Source organism: Colias croceus, chromosome Z (genome assembly GCF_905220415.1).
Source record: "Colias croceus chromosome Z, ilColCroc2.1".
Lineage (NCBI taxonomy): Eukaryota > Metazoa > Arthropoda > Insecta > Lepidoptera > Pieridae > Colias > Colias croceus.
The window spans coordinates 9,752,456-9,767,807 of NC_059568.1; the positions used below are offsets into that span (position 1 = coordinate 9,752,456).

Here is a 15,352-nt window from a genome sequence, read left to right on the forward strand (position 1 = left end):
CACTGTATCATCCATAATTCCATATCACATGACGTAGGTATATACTAAGGACATAATAAATTTAGAGCAAAATTGCAATTACTCCTTTGCCTCTCGCACTAAGGTCGAAAATGGACAAAGAATATTCAAATCCCATAAATGATGGAAAACTATATTGTACCAAATAACGACGTAGAAATAAAAATAATAATAATTGTATATATACCTGCTTGAACGAGACGAAGGCTAGATTTATATTTCCTTTGGGAAATTTTATTTCATCGTACCTATAGGGAATTTATACTGGATTGCAGCTGATAAGGATTGATACTAAGAAAACTTCAGAAAACCCTGATTCTCAGAAGTAAAATGTATATCTAATGAGTTTAGAAAAAAGCTTAATTTATGTTTTGGTAAGGATTATCTATAGATAGTTCATTAAAGAAGCCTGTAACAATAAATTAAGAATAAATTCTAATACAAACAGCGATGACATCATCATGAAACAAGTTTATATCAGCCCGTCACGAATCATGATCTACTTGATTTTACACAAATCTATCTCTACATGAAATTTTGAGTTAATATGTATTTAATGAACTAGATATAGATTCATTAAACTGCATAAGTATATACAAAAGAATGGTCAAAGAGCTAAATCATATTATCTAGTGCCTCCTGCTCATGTCTGGTGAAGGCCGATAGGAGCGCGCGCGCACCTCGGCAAGCCGCGCGCCGCCGGCGCCGGAGCAACTCACGAGCAAGACTCAGTCGTCAGGAGATCGCGTGTGGATCAACGTGCTGCTCTGTGCATATTATTTACTCGCAAACGCGCAACGCCGGTCAATGCGATCGAAATTAATGTGAAAACTACACCGTTCACAACCTTTGGATTAAAATCATGTGTGTTGAGAAATAATAGTTCTCCGTGGAAGATGTTTGCGACGTCCGACCATCGCAAGAAAACAAATCAATGAATTTGGTGGGTATTTACTATTTACATTTCCTTGTTTTACGGTATATGCAAGTCGCTGGATGAAGTTGGCGTGAGATCAACATTCTAGAGTTAAACACGTGCCCTTTGAAAATATTAGAATATAATACTAGTATCGTGCTTCAAGGTTTGTTAGAACACGGAGAATTCGAGTGCGTGTGAAGTAAATTATACGTCTTGCACTAACGTTGCCGGCAATGACAGGCGTTATTATTTTGCGACACATAATTTATCACAATTTAATTGCAATATACACCTTCCAGCCATAACATAATAACATCTACACTTGTTTCTATTTTATAATAATGTAGTCAAATATTTCCAAATGACGCGGCCTTAAATTTAATAATTCATAGCTCTATCATTACGTAATGCAAGGTGAGTTTATTTATTTACTTTAAGATCAAAGGTGGATCCTAATTTACTTTAGGAAGATACTACTTTAAACAAACTAAAATAATTCACTTTTTTACCATTATTATAGAGTATATAACGATTACCGTTAGTTCTTAATGAAATAATAAAACTACGTATTACATGCAAATAGCAAGGTTTTAGAGACATAAATAATTAACTCATTTCATCTACGATCGTAAAGCACGCCTTGTAAAACTGTTTATCTCGTCATCTCAAATCTCAATACGCCAGTAACGAGGAGATATATCTTCAATGCATGATGCACGTGTTTCAAAAGAGTAAATATTACCAAGAGCCGCCTAGTTACAGTTAAACACACACAGGTGGAACGCTCTATTTGCCCCTCGACCACCTCAACAGATAATGAAAACAAAAATAAACCAGCTATTTAATTAATTGCAAAATGAATCTAGTTGCATGAAATATAATTGCTAAGAATATAAGCAGCTATTTTAAAAATACGTCCTTTTGTAAATTTATTTCTGTACGGATTAAGTTATTTAATCCAAGTTCTCTGAAGCAGAATATTGTATAAACAACTTAATAACTGTGCGAAAACTAATTTCAGTATACATAAGAATTCTAATATTGTTATTAATAGGGAACTGGAAATTGTAGTAAAGCATCGTTCTCTCTACAAATTCAACGCTATGCTTTGATATCTAAAAGCACAGTAATAACCTAGGTATAAATGCTAAAAAGACCGAAGTAAATGCATGCTACAAAGAACGTCTATATTGCACTGTAAAGAATGTTAGGATTAATTTTTTCCGCGAACATAACAAATTGTATTTATGAAAGCCTTAATTAAAAATACTTTAAAAAAATAACAAATTCGTTTGTCCGTTTTATTCTCGACAAGGACATTCCTCGACGTTATTATTACGGAATAACATTTTATATAAAAGCGACCTTCTAGATTGAATAAAAAAGAACATTATAAAATAAATAGCTTCTAATGCAAAATAAAGATGTTTTTACGTCATTTTATATTATAATGTATAATGTATTTACATAACCAGTAGTGATGTTTCACGATTACAATGCGATAGCACCAGAGATTTTATACACCAGTAATCTGATCAGTCTCTACATCGGAACTCTTGATACTTAATAGCCATACAAAATATTTTCCTCTAATTTATAATATAAATAATATTAATGTACACATATATACTTCATGCTATTTATACAGAAATATATTGTTTACCTGCTTTGTCATACTACCCATAATAGCTTATGCTCGAACATAAAAGGTGAACTGTTTCAACAAACGCTTTGAGTGGATGTAGAGTAAACATAACTGATCTAGCGGGAACTTGAAGCCAAATCTGAGAAGTAGTTTTAATAATCATGATTATTATAAACATGGCCTGTAATACGAAACAATGTATAAATATTTCTGCCGACACTTAAGGCTGACTTCATCAGTTTCAAGAAGCCACTCATAAGTATAGAATAAATACATGCAACATAGAAATAATATTTGTGTAAACTAAATAATATTTTATTATGTAATTTTATCGTTTTAATTAAATTTAATCATTAAATTAAATCAGAGTGTACCGATACGCTAAATCGAACACTCTACATCGTTGTAGCCGGTGCCTCAGGCATCTCTACATGAAGTAATCAAGTCACCGCTTATTTAAATTTCAGATATGATATTATTTTATCACACAAAATACTACAAACTTTGCTCCGCATACAAATTTCAAATTAATTTTACAGTAGGAACCTAGGAACAAGAACTAATTACTCTATTTGCTCAAATATGAAGAAAACCTAGAAAAGTAATTTATGAAATGTAAACAACGACACTCTCGGTAAATTACGATTGAATCATAAAAACTATTAGCATATCCATTATCACTGACATAATGATACATGCTGTGGATACATGCATACTATATACCTATATTAATCGCACGTAGTTATTAGATATCGAAAAATGTTTCATTAGTCTGACGTATTGATTTTTTTGTACGGCGAGTAAATAGTAAAGTCTACAACAAAAAAAATTGGTTACTTTGATAAAATTAATTGAAGCTACAATATAAGATAAATAAAGTTTAGCAAATCCAATATCATACTAAAGCTACAAAACAATGGTATCAAAATCTTTCATATACAAGTACATTTCTCTTCGAAATGTACCCTTTCATTCAACTTATAAAACTGTCTTTAAAAGTATAATGTCCTTTGGCCAGGATTGCATTTGAATTACACTTTGACGTTGGAGGCGGGAAGTGGTGAATTACCGGTTAATTCAATTATTGCGACGATCGTCAATCGTCTGCTTCAAAATATACACAACTTCAGTGAGTTTTTATATAAAGATAAAACTGGATAAAAAAATGCATAGGGACCATAGAAAAGCTATTTCAGGGCCGGGAATACGTCAATGAATAACATTTACAATACTCAAGTACTCTAATGTTTCCTTGACTAAACAAATCCTAACCAAATCACCGGAAATTCGCATCACATTACATTAACAATGTTACACGTCTTTATAATATTATTGCAAAATTGAAAAAAATGAGGGATAAAAAAGATATTGAATGCTTTATCAACTTATATTTTGGTATCAGCTTAGATAAACTGAGCTTCAGTTTAAATGTGTCGCGCGATGAATAAAAATATAATAATAGTGCGAATCAGAGTGTAACTGGAAAGGTTTATCCGTTTTATGGTCATTAAACATTCCAAAAAGACACATCTCGGCCAACGGGACGATAAAGTTACTGTTACTCAAATGCAATAAAACTCTGGTGGTCGCCAGTAACAATGAAAACTATATTTGCTAATTTTAAACATTCTAATTAATTGTCATGATAAATCATCTCTTAAAGCGTTTAGAATGTATACTTTGCAATGTACCTGTTATACTGAACCTTTATAAATACAAGTTTATTGGAATACGATAAACAATAGAATTTAATATCTTTCTGAATATCATCTTAACTGAGAGGCAAATCCTCGAGATGATAAAATCTCTGCAAAGTAATCTGCGATTTGAAGTATCAGTATCGGTAAAATTTCTAGGAATCATTGTATTGAATTTTAGTGAAGTACAAGGTCAATAAATATTTAGCATTGCTATGAAAACGGATCACTTAATTGTGATGAATAATAAATAAGACCTACATAGGGAAGTTGAAAGTAAAAGAAGGCACATTTTTCGGTTCTGACTAAGGCTCGATTTGGTTGAGTCATCATTGATCTCATATAGGTACATTATTACATTAACGAAACGAATTCCAAACCCCACACATAAACCGGGTGTAGTATAAACATATAATCTCAAATAATTATAAAATGACCAAGCACTGAAAGCGAATTCATGAAAAATCTCATTTCATATCAAATCAAATTTAAGTTTGTCGGAAAGTGCACATTGCATTTAAATACGAGAAAGGAAACCTGATCTTTTTGGAAATTTTAAATTTACTAATATGCATAATATGTAAAAAAAGTAAAAGGGTCATGTCCCTTGTAACGATATCACAAATCTCGCCTCAACAACGTTTCTGTGAAAACAACGTGAACCGGTTTTAAAGTTTTGGAGTGAGTTAATTGCTTTTACGCTGTGAATTTCACAAAGAAATTAAATCAGTTGCTATTCCATTCGAATTTTTAAACTAGTAAACGCTTTATAAAATCATAATTGTAAAAACAACGGACCCAAATTAATTAAAATTTATATGATATCAATTTGATATAAAACCACATTAATTACAAATGACTAAGCAAATTTTTAACACAATATTATAAAGAAGTCGGTTAAAAGCACATCACACACTATGCCTTAAGCATTTACCTTTCCCTATAAATATCTACAGGCTACAGCTTAGTTTTTCATATCAATTGTTCAACTTAATTTCATTTCCAAAGGATTCAATTCGTGTTAATAAAATTGTAATAAAACACACATGCCAGTAAAATATAGGTAAAACGTTTTCTTTAATATAGTTATTCATATGAAAAAGTACTAAAGTAAATAATACGAACATTATACGAATACGATTTCACGTAAAAAAAGCAGCCCTATTATTGTTCGCAATTGAACCTAAGAGTACGTGCTTCGACGAATACGTTCCGCATTTTATTGTAACTTTACTATTCCATAGTTTAACCATTTACATAATCGAGTACCTATTCTCTTTATTTTTATTTGATTCAATAAAACACTTTACTGAGATCAAATACGAGTTGGATCTAGTTCTAGTGAATTGATAAAGCTTATATTTGTAATCTCTTCCGTGAAACTAATATTATTCTATATGTAACAATGGTTCGTAACTGCAAAAAACGGGTTTTTCTTCCGCCCTATTAACTTGTTCTCACACCTTTTGGCTTCTTTTCAAAGCGCTTTAATTATTTTTATATTTAATGAATATTTTATCTACATAATCGTACTTATATTATGAAGGCGTAATCCATTACACAAATTTACGGCGAATTGCAAGAATCAACACAAATGATATTTTCTACAGATGTTTTGTATTATTTTATCTTATACCAATTTCAACAAATACATATTTCTTGTTTAGATCAATTTGATTGAAATGGAATTGCAGCTATTTCGTTAAATATCATTTCCAAATATATCAGCGAACCTTATGCCTGTTTATTTATTTTCATGTCAATCATATTCATACACAAACATCGAAATAGTTTTATAAACATAGCTAAATATGACCTTATTAACTGGAAATAGAGTTTACTTCATAGTATGATGTAATCACTCTTGTATTGTTACCTTCAACATCTAACATAATACGCTAATAGTGGCAATAAATACTTAAAGATCGTGAATATTACTTTATTCGCCATCTACGGTAACCTTGGCGGATACAAAAATAAATTATTTTTTTATTATTGTTCCAAGTTCTTTTTTTTTTTTTTTTGATAGAAAATAAGCACGAACCGCTTTCTAGACATATAGATTTAATTTTTAAACCGAAATAATAACGTGTTTTAATCATGTCAACGAAAAACATGCTATAGTACTATATTATATTCAAAGAAATCAAGAGCCGGCTCTTGTTTTCTTCATCATCATAATATAATATTTCACCACACAGCACGCTGGGTCAAATTACGGACGTTAAACACCTCGCTTGAATTTAAAAGGCTTTAGTATTAATGAACATAGGCTAAAGTCTCTATTGTAAATGCAATGTGACATTAAATAATGTAACTTTGTTATATGAGACGAATATTACTTCTACCTACTTATATAATTCTGCAGCCGCGTTGCCCTTTGTAATAAATACTACGCAATTTAGACTGGTATATAATGATAAACACGCGTATAATAACATTATAATAATTGTGCACGATTATTACCCTAAGGTTAATACAACAACGATAACTAGTCCTGTTTAAATAACTCTCTTTTATTTATTTCTCATTGTAGTTATGTTCCATCGATTTAAATATAAATATCACAATGTAAAAATAGACGATAATGCGAATTCCGCGACTGAAATCTCTCGGTGTACAAACATAAATACAATAACATCTTCAAAACGCGAAAATAACTTGAGCCACGGGTAATAATTAGCATAGCTAGCAGACGGGTTAGGGATAAACTCCTCTTATTGAGATACATCCTCGAACGTCAGCTAGGCTCCAGCACGAGACGAGGGTTGCTAGAGAACAATGTTTATTTTATGTTGTTATTATTTTTAAAGTGAACTCTTATCATAGGCTTATCTCACCTATACACGTTTTGTTATGAAACGTTTGTAAAATTTAATTGCTTATTTTTAAATGTGTTATGAACCCAACGCTATCTCCACACCGATAGCCTTGCTAAAATCACACAAATGTTTCTTTAGCACCATTCGTTAACCGCACCGCATATCTGATAACAGCCCGATAACGATACCTAGTTGACTCACATTCACATACCTACTTGTACAGAGCGCAATCGACTCTATGACACCGTTTTCAAATTATTTCATAAGAAAACTATTCTAGTGAGTGTTTTGTTTTTTTTGTTCTAGTAAAATGTCGTTTGACCGTTAAATAATCCCTGAAAATGTAAAGTGTTTTACAAACAATAATATGTATTCCCGTAAGTAGTTATTTATAAATGATTCATGCGCCATGTTTGATTAATTTGTGTAATCATCATATTACTGTTTCAGGATGGAGAAAAATTTGCGATGGTGACATGATTCGGTGAGCATGCGTTGGTTGAGCTGGTGGCATATTTTGTTGGCGCTGCAAGCGCAAAGCTTGGCAAATGGACAGACCATCACACCCACCATTTGCGAAGATGGAGCGTGCCGTTGTGACTCATTCACGAGGGTCATATGTAGCTGCACAAATGATTCCAAAGTATGTATATCATTTTACTTTATGCACATTTTAATATACTTACGCATCTATATCAAAACTATTTATCTAAAAATGTTTTTCGCATTGCAGGAGGTAACTCTGAGACCTGACGGCGCATACAGAGTACCAGCAATGGCTACCGGCATCGTCGTAGATGGTTGTGCGAGTGTTATATTTCTTCAAGATACCGTTCAAAATCTTATTCAACTCAGGAGCGTTGAATTAAGGAACGTCGGTCACATAGTGATAAGTGAACGTGCTTTGAATTGGTCTCCTTTTAGTAGGGATAGTGAAATGAATCCTGGTATCAGAATCACCATTCAAAATAGTACAATAAGTGAAATAGCGTCACATGCCATTCAAGGAAGAGTGAACGAAGTACTCATTAGTGACAGCCGAATAGACAATCTAAGACCTTTCGCATTCTCTAGTCTCGTTGGTGTTAAAAATATTGAACTTAAAAATAATGTATTTAATAATATAGACATACAGACTTTTAAAAAATTCACTACGTCTAATTTTATGATACGTGGTGGATCAATTCATGCGTTACCGAGTAGATTTTTATCAGATGTAGAAGTTACTAATTTATTTCGATTAGATGGAGTAAATATTAAATATTTGTCCAGTTTGACGTTTCTCGTCCATTCACCAAAGAGAATTATAATAGAAAATAACGTGATAGATTTAATAGAGGGCGACGGTTTCCATATGATATCCAGAGGGCCTATAACTTTTAGGAATAATACGGTGTCCACATTGAGAAAAGGCGCTTTCTTAGGTTTAACCGTAGACAGTGAAACGTTTGCAGTGATGGCACGTCAGGAATTATTAATCGACAACAACACTATTACAAACTTGTCGCCGTCTTCGTTGCTGTTCAACCACACGACACTTACATTGCGCGTTGATGGCCTGAATTTAAACGCTACGTGCACATGTGAGCTCGCAGAGGAGTGGCGCGAAGTTTACAACACACAAGGTAGCATTATAAACTGCTGGTATGATCTCGAGGGATACTTTACGTCCTTGCCCACGTTCGTCAGCATCCGATGCGGACGTTTCAAGCAAAACTTTTGGATATTTGTATTAGTTGGTATCCTTGTTGTTCTGTTGGCATCCGCTATTGCAATATTTTTTATAGTCAAGAGAGATAATGAAAAGAAAAAGAAGTTACAAATTGTATTGCCTGATGGCAAAACGTATAGAGAAACAGAATTTCATGTTATTGTTGAAAGAGCTGAGCTTTTAACCACAGATTTATAAGCATAACATATATTTGGAAAACTTTATTGTAATTTTAAACATTCCTATAGGTAAAAAAATCCTCGTTCTACCTCAATGTTTTTGTCAAACTACAGAGTGCCAAGTATAACATTAATTCTGAACAGTATTAGTACATTAGATTGAAATTATTTCGTATATGTTTAGATTCTAAATATAATAATATTAGTCGAACGTAATTAATAAGTACAAAGGTGTAGAGACTATATCTTTAATTCAGAACATTAAAGTGAGTAGAGCGATGGTGTAGAGAATTTTGAAGTGCATTACAGTGGAGTACGTATTTTTACTAAATTAAATATTACAAAATGACGTACCCACCAAAAGACAATATGTATAAAGAAGTAATGTCTCATAAGAAAATAAAATGATGATGGGACTTGTGCGTTTTATTTACTAACAAACTAACATATTTATATAATTAATCAAAGCGTTAAAATAAGCTAATCATTAAGATAATACATATTATAATATAATATATATTGTTTAAATATAATTGTTGAACTAAATGTTATTAAAACGAATATGATAAGATTTGTAACACATTTGCTTGCGAATTGCAAAGGAATGAATAGCGAACAACTATGTTACTGCTTTTCTATTATTCATTTAGAGCACATGCACCAGCGAAATGAATTAAATTCAATGTTACTACAATGTTGTTTGACGCTTTATGAAGCACTGAATTTCCCTGGAGAACGCAGGGTGCAGAAACGTTTGCGTTTCTATAGTTTACGACCAAATACATTATTTATTCTATATCATTTTACTCTTACCTGTAATCATTTTACATTATTTTTAAGAATTTACTGCTTTAATTTGCTTGCTCTGCGAAATAAATCACACTTCTGCATATTCTTTAACATTGTGTCTACATCCTCAATTACAGAAGATAATGGTATGATCTCGAAGTGGATCAATAATTTGTAGAATAGAATTTGTTTCTGTATATGATAATGTTGGCTCTCTATTTCACACTTTGTATAAATGTTTTCATGTATAGATGTAGATAGCAAATGATATTATCGGACACTTCACCGGACATGCACTTTTTAGATAATATTATGTTGATATTATATTACAGATCTTATATACTATAAAAATTCACTGAGAGAGATAGTCGCTGCTATATTTGCCTTTAAATTAATATTCGACGTTTAACATACCTACACATGGGAAAATCCAAATACACATATCTACTCATGAATTTCTTTAATACATTTGCATTGCGTAAACTTTTATACAGATTTCCATAGTTAGTACTTACCAAAGTTGTATTGTTAACCTTTAAGCAACAAGTTTTTGAAGCGAATTGTCGCCCATACATAATTTGTTCTAAACATATCATACATTACCTTTGTACATAATTTTCTGCTGAACACCAGATATGAAGGTCACTATATTCACATTAAACTTTAGCGAAAGTGCCTAGGTATTAGTAGCGTAAATAAAATAAAGGTGAAACATCTTCAATTCTCCGACCCAAATACAAAACATTATACAATATACACAATTGTGCTAGAGTTTTCATACTCTTATTATATTTGTAGCCAATTTGATGTTAAAGTTTCACCGATTGTAGTCGTCGTTGATGCTCTGAAATGATGCTTTAAATTTTCAATCTTTTTTTCATCCTTTCATCCGTTTTGTAGAAAATCTTGCATAGATACCCACAGTCCCGGGCCAGGAGCCGTGGATTATGTCGGAATCTTACAAACTAAAACCCCACTGTTCCATAAAGCTTCGAAGACGCGGCTATTGCATATATTATGTGTCCTGTATGTAATAATTCATACTCACCGCAGTAGAGGTTGGCCGTCCAACACGTTGTGCACGCTGGGCGGAGAAGGCAGGTCCAGGCCACGGTATAGGAACATGGCCTCGCTTTCATCGCTTTCGTCACCGCTCGGAGTGGCACCATTTGTAGCCAGCGTTTGGAGCTCCACTACAGTCACTTGGGGACAAGGAGAATTACATTGGAAACAGAATAAAACTCATTTTTTAGGTACACGTTACGGTGAATTTAAATCAAACGAGCGAATGCTCATTCTAATCCCACTATGTCAAATCCATTTAGTGTAAGACGTAGAGCATTCTTTCGTTGTTTTTAATGCGTTCAAAAATATTATATGCAATATTTAATACTGAACAATATTAATTAGGAGATTTCCTTTATACTAAAAGATCACGAAAGAATTCTCTTGCTCTAGCTCTATGTTCGTTTGATGTAAATGCACCGTAATATGATAAAAAATCTGATCTCAAATCTATGTCGTTCTATAATAACTACCAACAAACGTAAACGTACCAACTACTGTTATGATTAATACCATGTCGAAATGATGAATACATTTGTATGTTCATAAAAACTTAATCAACCTATTTATTAATGTTATTTCATTACTAGCTTTAGCCTGCGGCGCCGCATGAATTGTAATAATATGTAGACAAATTTAACTTTCATAGACGTGTACAATTTCAATATGAAATCAATTCAATCCGTTCCTCATATAGACATAATATTATACACATTTACACATAAAATAAGTATTATACTTTCATATTAATAGCTATTGTTATGTATGAGTGTCTCTATGTCTGCGTGGTGTTTTATGATACTCAAGACAATTACGACTCTCCTAATCAAACGCTGTTCTTTCTTTTTTTAAACCTCAATCAATTAAATTCGCGTAACGAATCCAGGAAGCACGTTCGAAAGTGACAATGCTTCAAATTCGAATCAAGTCGCAATAAGATTACAATGGATCCCAACACCTGCACGTAAGTATTCAGCTCACGACACGCCGCGGTGCATCATAATGATGAATCGAGAGTAAATATTAGCTAGCTGTTACGCCGCCTCACTGTTATACGAGTGACCTAGAAAATTATTAATATACTTTGATAATACTGCAGAATAGGTGTGTTGTTTGCAAAAGGTACTTCAGTCTGCATTAAAATATATTGGATGATTGCCAATACTAATAACGATCAATCGAGCAAAGGAAATACGAGATCTAATGAAACACGCGAGTATTCGTCATTATTAATTATTAATTTAAGAAAGTTTAAAGTACATACGGAATTTATGAATCGATTGAAAAAATTTATTGCATATTTCGTTAGTCACACGAACGTGATTCAGTAAATATAAACAGAACGTGAACAGTTACCGAGAGAAAATATCTCACGGCAGTAGTAATTGAATATCCTTTGCCAAGAATTAATAGACTTAACGTTTTTCTTTTTACTTCGTTGAGAAATCAGACGAAAAAGAATTAGACCATACATTTTTTTCTACTGCCCTGGTTCTCTAAAGAATTTATTATTTTGATTGCTTAAATACTTACTTAAAATCAAAAGAGCAGTGATGCAGCTGATGCTTCTAAATCCCCATCGTTACAATGTTCCAATTTATCTAGCTCACCTCTCATTTGATAACTAGATTAGGTAGAGGTACGTTTACAACGAATTGAATTCAATATTTAATATACCAATCAACATTTTTCATATTCTTCTTCTTTTCTGTCGTAATTCTACAGGCGAATATATTTTCACATAGAACAGTAAATAAGAAGCCGAAGTTCTTAATATCTGGAGCCAGAAGATTAGCATCACAGTTCAAACGCCGCCACAATCTAACCGTTGTGCATCCAGTTCCATCTCCAATAATTATACTAGGACCTGATGATGCCAGACAAAATCTCAGACAAAAGACCTACACTAACAGTACCTAACTCAATGGTAAGAATACACGTATATCGACAACAGGAGAAAGAAGGGGATCATCACACACCGCTACAGTGTATACCACCATCTCCACTGTTACCAAGCCCTGGTAAAACGTAGCCACACGTAAAGACCTATACTTACAGTCAGTGGTGATATCGGGAGACAGAAGGGGATCAAAACACACTTCTATACCCGGCGCGGCCTAAGATGATCCCTATGACACTGACAGTTATTCTCAAGAGACAAACTTGTAATGGCGTCACCATTAAATTAGAAACGTATTGGAGGCGTCTAAAAATGGCATTTATTAATTTTTACCTAGTTTTATGCCATTACAATGATATTCCGTTGGAATTATAACAATTCTTAACATTTACGAGAAATTATATCAATCTGATTTTACGTTTACGTCCTTCAAAACTTACATCGTTGGCATTTATCGACTAGTGCGGAAAGTATCGATAAACAAATTTCGATAATGGAAACGAGTTCACATTTTTTCCATGCTTAAGCTATAGTTCATTCACTATTGAATGGAACAGAAGATCGCAGCATAATTAATTAATTAATTACCGTTCGCGTTAATTTACTTACCTAATATGATAATATAAGTTTTTTAGAAAAATTAAATGGAGGATTCCATTTTCATGATAAAATAATATACACTGTGTTAAACGGGTTAAAAATTACGAGAAAATGATAAGGTGCATTTTTATGTTTTGGAAAACTTTCGTTTTACTTACCGTTTCGTTTACATAATAGACGTTAAAAATTCATTTTATAATATTTGTAAAAGCATGTTTACCGACGTGGCTGAATGCAAACCACGCCTTTGCCTATAAAATAGTAAAGTATCGACACGATCCATCATACGAGCAATCACTAAGACGAACTGTCATAGGGATCATCTTACGCCGCGCCGGGTATACAGAGTATACCAGTTCCATCTCCACTGTTAGCAAACCCTGGTAAAACGTACCCGCAGTTACTTACAGTCAGGGGTGATATCAGGAGACAGAAGGGGACCAGCACACATTGCTACAGCGTATAACAGTTCCATCTCCACTGTTACCAAGCCCTGGTAAAACGAAGCTGCAGGTAAAGACCTATACTTATAGTCAGGGGTTTTATTTAGGAGACAGAAGGGGATCAGCACATACTGCAATAGCATACACCATTTCTATCTCCAATATACGAAACGTCCTGTTGATAGCAGACAAAACCCCAATCAAAAACTTATACTTACAGTAACTCAGGGGTGATATATCGATATCTGGAGCCAGGAGGCGAGCAGCACAAGCCGATCCAGCGTATACCAGCTCCATCTCCAGGTTCACCAGGCCTTGGCGCTGAGAAGTCAGTGGACGGTCTTCGTATCCCGAGCATAGGCAACGGAAACCATATCTGCTTTCATCAGCCCTGTTGGTCGAATTCATTTTAAAAATTAAAATATCACACATTTTTACTGGTTAATAAAATTATCCATTTATTCCTTATGTCTAAAAGTTCCATAAAAGAATATGTATAATTTTTATTAAAAAAAAAAAATGCTTACTCTTCATCATTCTTGTACTCATTCAAATAATCTGAAGCAGTCTCCAGTGAAAATATAACTTCGTTCCCGGGAACCAATAGTCCCTTGTGAGGCCAATCAGCAGACCTATCAAAGCAAAATAATATGATTAATACATGGAATTAAAAATACCAATACCTAAGATATGCGATAATAGTATTCATGATTAAAAATGAGAAAATTGTTGGTACTTACGTGTTGGAAAGTCTAGGCGTAACGCTCACATAAGTACAATTGTATTGCATGCACGGTGCTTCAAAGCATCCCTCGTCAAGCTCCTCTACGTCACCCGTATCCGATGTTAACTGGATTAACCTCTGCAATAACTCCCGTGTTAATGTCTATTTACAACCGTCACTTTAAATAAATTATTAATAAAAATAGAAAAGATATTGTAAAAGTCTGTAAGTTGAAAATTATCTCATGCGAAGCCACGCGACACACGACACACGTCGAAACCCGAAGACTGTCTAAATAATTATATTTATTTCTAATTTTCAAGCTCAAAACCAAGCAGAAACCGAAACGCGATATTGTGTTCATAAGCCAAACGCGTAACCGTGTTGTTGAAAGCCTAAAGTTTCATCCAAGCGTAGTTAAGTTCAAGCGGTACTAGAAAGCTTAGGTCCTGCTTGCCACTATACCGCAATCTTACACTATAATAAATAAGTATACTATTGTAATTTTATCCATAGCCTATACTTTAACCCATACGTTTTTTATGAATAACAACAATGTTGAAAAATGTATACTTTTTTGACCTGTTGAAAATTTTGTTTTAAAAAAGTTTTCTTATACGTTACTAGGTTTGTTAAATATAGAACATATAACGTAATAATTAACAGTACCAATATACTACTAAATTCCTAGCAGACTAGTATCTATCATCACCATACATCATCTTTCTATATTGTCTACATATTCTAAATCCCATTCCTTGCACTTTGTTATATAGCATAGAGCTTGAAAGGCGTATCACCTGAGGTCCGCCCGCTATGACCCATTGAAAAAACAAAGTA

At 33.2% G+C, this 15,352-nt stretch overlaps 2 protein-coding genes across 4 annotated transcripts in view; one reads left to right on the top strand and one right to left on the bottom strand.

Annotated features, from left to right (window-relative positions):
• The window catches only part of LOC123705557 (E3 ubiquitin-protein ligase MYCBP2), a 69,163-nt gene that overhangs the window by 40,384 nt on the left and 13,427 nt on the right, over positions 1-15,352 (bottom strand). The window contains exons 31-34 of the mRNA XM_045654394.1: positions 14,529-14,650; positions 14,316-14,420; positions 14,007-14,179; positions 10,829-10,982 (exon numbers count right to left, since the gene is read on the bottom strand). Coding sequence (XP_045510350.1) covers positions 10,829-10,982; positions 14,007-14,179; positions 14,316-14,420; positions 14,529-14,650 — 554 coding nt within the window. The remainder of the gene's footprint in view (positions 1-10,828; positions 10,983-14,006; positions 14,180-14,315; positions 14,421-14,528; positions 14,651-15,352) is intronic.
• On the top strand, positions 730-9,407 carry LOC123705556. Of its 3 annotated transcripts, none has more exons than XM_045654391.1 (3): positions 730-961; positions 7,552-7,744; positions 7,835-9,407. In XM_045654391.1, exons 2-3 carry the CDS (start codon positions 7,592-7,594, stop codon positions 9,008-9,010), a joined length of 1,329 nt encoding a protein of 442 aa, XP_045510347.1. In that variant the 5' UTR covers positions 730-961; positions 7,552-7,591; the 3' UTR covers positions 9,011-9,407. The 3 variants fall into 3 exon arrangements, with proteins under 3 accessions (XP_045510347.1, XP_045510348.1, XP_045510349.1); XM_045654392.1 differs by lacking the exon at positions 730-961 and adding an exon at positions 7,300-7,380; XM_045654393.1 differs by lacking the exon at positions 730-961 and adding an exon at positions 7,421-7,478.

What these genes read in the sequence shown, in the direction of transcription:
- LOC123705556 (XM_045654391.1), top strand. Translation starts at nt 7,592, where the DNA reads ATGCGTTGGTTGAGCTGGTGGCATATTTTGTTGGCGCTGCAAGCGCAA. An exon ending in GCTGCACAAATGATTCCAAA is followed by an intron (nt 7,745 to 7,834) that starts GTATGTATATCA and finishes TTCGCATTGCAG; the next exon opens with GAGGTAACTCTGAGACCTGA.